This window comes from Papaver somniferum, chromosome 1 (assembly GCF_003573695.1).
Source record: "Papaver somniferum cultivar HN1 chromosome 1, ASM357369v1, whole genome shotgun sequence".
Taxonomy (NCBI): Eukaryota; Viridiplantae; Streptophyta; class Magnoliopsida; order Ranunculales; family Papaveraceae; genus Papaver; species Papaver somniferum.
The window spans coordinates 227,866,074-227,869,207 of NC_039358.1; the positions used below are offsets into that span (position 1 = coordinate 227,866,074).

Below are 3,134 nucleotides of genomic sequence, written 5' to 3' on the forward strand. Positions count from 1 at the left end.
AATAAACTTCATTTGATCAACAACCATGTCCCTCTCTCATTTGTATACCACACCCATTTCCTCTTCAATCACCTCTAACAATCCTCTTCGATGTTCTACCAAAACTACCAGCAGCCCATCAGTTCATCTTTCAAACCGTACCCGCTACATCTCATGTGAACAAAACAAACAAACCAGCAAAGAAGGCAATGCAAATCATAATGTCATTGATAGAAGAAATGTCCTCCTAGGGTTAGGAGGATTATATGGTGCCACCGGTTCTGCTATAGGTGCTCCGTTTACGCCTCCTGACTTAGGTCAGTGTCATAAAGCAACGGACGATGATGTTACCCCGAATAAGGTGGATTGTTGTCCACCTAAGTACGGTAATGCAAAAATGGTTGACTTCACACCGCCTTCTGTTAATGATCCATTACGAGTTCGGAAAGCAGCCCACAAATACAATCCTGACGATATTGCGAAATTTGAAGCAGCTATTGCTAAGATGAAGGCTTTACCAGCAGATCATCCATGGAATTACAATCAACAAGCTACCATTCATTGTACTTACTGCAATGGTGCCTTCAATCAGTTGAACAGTGATGCTTTACTTCAAATTCATGAAAGTTGGTTTTTCCTTCCATGGCATCGTTACTATCTATACTTCTGGGAGAAAATCCTCGGAAAACTTATCGGAGATGATACTTTTGCTATCCCTTTCTGGAACTGGGATACTCCTAAAGGAATGTACATGCCCCCCATGTACTTAAATGAGAAATCACCTTTATGGGATGACACTCGTGACAAACGCCACTACACGTCGGTGTTTGATTACAAATATACTTATAAAAACTCCAATCCCACTGATATCGATGCTGTGGTTACTACTAATTTGGCTGAGCTAGACAGTATATTCAAAGAAACGTTACAATTGCCAGCACTTTTTATGGGGAAAGCATTAAGAGCGGGAGAGAAGCCTACACCAGCTCCAGGGAGGTGTGAGAGTTTGCACAATGTCGCGCATATGTGGGCTGGACCTCCTGATAAACCTCACTGGAATATGGGAAATTTCCACACTGCTGCTCGTGACACTTTGTTCTTTGCTCACCATGGTAACGTCGATCGGATGTGGGATATCTACAGTAAGTTCCGTGGACAGAAAGTTGAATTCAGAGATCCTGACTGGCTTGACTCATCTTTCATCTTCTACGATGAGAATGAACAACTCGTCAAGTGCAAGGTGTGAATCTCTATCTTATCTTGCTTGAAAGGTCAGAATAAAGATTTTATCTCAAAATTGCCCCGGTGATATATCTTTGCTTATGTGTTTTCTCCCAAATATGCTTTAAATGGGCTATTTAGGTCATACGCGCATATTCGTTTCCGTCACATTCTAGCGGTGGCCCGTGAAAAATCTTGCTATTATCTCTTAATTGTCACAGTTTTTAGAGTTTTTAAATCTTCCATCGCTCATATACTTTAGTTTACGTTTATATGTGCAGGTGAGGAATTGTCTGACTCCAGAAAGCCTACGTTACAGTTACAATCCTGAACCACTTGCATGGACAACCATTCGAAGAAAGTACAAGAAACTGAGGAACGAAGCAAAGAAGAGGAGCGAAGGTGATTCATTGAAACTAGCCCCAGTTTCCGGGTTTGGATCCCAACCACGGCCATTAACAGGACCAATACGGGTATTAGTACAAAGGCCAAAGACTTCAAGGAGTAAAGATGAGAAAGCAGATGCAGTAGAAATTTTAGTAATAGATGGAATCAACGTTACAAGTGGATCAACAGCAAGGTTTGATGTCTATGTAACTAAATCCCTCGAAGGGTTAGCTGGGCCAGACAACGGAGAATTAGCCGGTAGTTTTGTGCAAATTCCGAAATCATCAGCAGGTAAAGGCTCGAGTTTGGAACTGGGTATTAGTACTCTACTGGAAGAAATTGAAGCCGACGGTGAAAAGGAATTGGTTGTGAGTTTGATTCCTCGAAATGGTGATGTTACTGTCAGTGGAGTTCGCATCGAATTATTCAAGGTTGATGATGATGAAATATGAATGATTCAATGAAGAAGATAATTCATTGGCTTTGGCCTTAGTAATATTTTAATAGTTTTTGAGTTATGCCCTGAATAAGCATGCTGCAGTTGTGGAGGACCATCATGCTGCAGTTGCAATGGACCATCTTCAATTGGCTGTTTGTGCCTTAGATTTCTCAATCAATGGATAGACCTGTACTGGTGCTAGTCAATTGTTTTAGCTACAATTGTGTGGTTCTTTTGTCTCAGTCTTTGTATTATTTATGGCTTATGGCACCTTATGATAATGAATTTGATCCTTTTGTTAATAATTCCAAGAAGGTGCACAAATCACATGGTAATGGTACATGTCTGATTGCTGAGGATGACCTACCAATTTATGTGAAAAACATGCTCAAGCCAGTACCATTTGATAGCAGCTCCACATAGAAATCAAGGATAGTTCTATCTAGATGGGATTAACCTGGCCACTGATATTGCTCAAACGTTGCAATCCTTCCGGACACACGGACAATCCTTTGACTGGTGGGTTCAGAGCAGGGGCAGGCTAGGAGTAATGTTATGGGAAGGCAGAAAATGATGTGGTTGGGCAACTGATTAAGGGATACAACGCAAGAAAAAGTAATGAATTCAACAAAATTAGGCTCCGGAGTCGGCTCGCATGATGGGCAATTGGCAACTCGTTTTCCTTTAAAGTAGAAACGGTTAAATGTCCTGACATTTTTAGGGGCGACACAAAATGACAAGATAGGTCATAATCAGGAGGTTAATCTACTATCGGTAGGTAACTTAAAATCGCATTTTTTTAAATGGCCAAATTACCCTTTACAATCGGAAGTTTTATTATGATCGGTAGTCGAGACAGTTTATATAACTACCGAATATAGAGTAATTCCAAAATGAGATTTTGCAAAAATCTTTTTTTTTTTTTAAATTCTGGTTGAGCCTATAATCGAAAGTAAAGTTATCATGACTTCCGATTATACAGTAGTTCTATTTGCCGAAATCTTATCATAATCGGTAGTCAAGATAGTTCATAAAACTACCGAATATAAAGTAGTCCCAAAATGAGATTTTGCAAAAATCCTCTTTTTTTGAATTTTGGTAGAGCCTA

At 40.0% G+C, this 3,134-nt stretch overlaps 1 protein-coding gene across 1 annotated transcript; it reads left to right on the plus strand.

The window, feature by feature from the left end:
* LOC113318085 (polyphenol oxidase, chloroplastic-like) lies at positions 1-2,307 on the plus strand. Its single transcript, XM_026566210.1, has 2 exons — positions 1-1,219; positions 1,482-2,307. Exons 1-2 carry the CDS (start codon positions 26-28, stop codon positions 2,037-2,039), a joined length of 1,752 nt encoding a protein of 583 aa, XP_026421995.1. The 5' UTR covers positions 1-25; the 3' UTR covers positions 2,040-2,307.
* Positions 2,308-3,134: the final 827 nt, after the last annotated feature.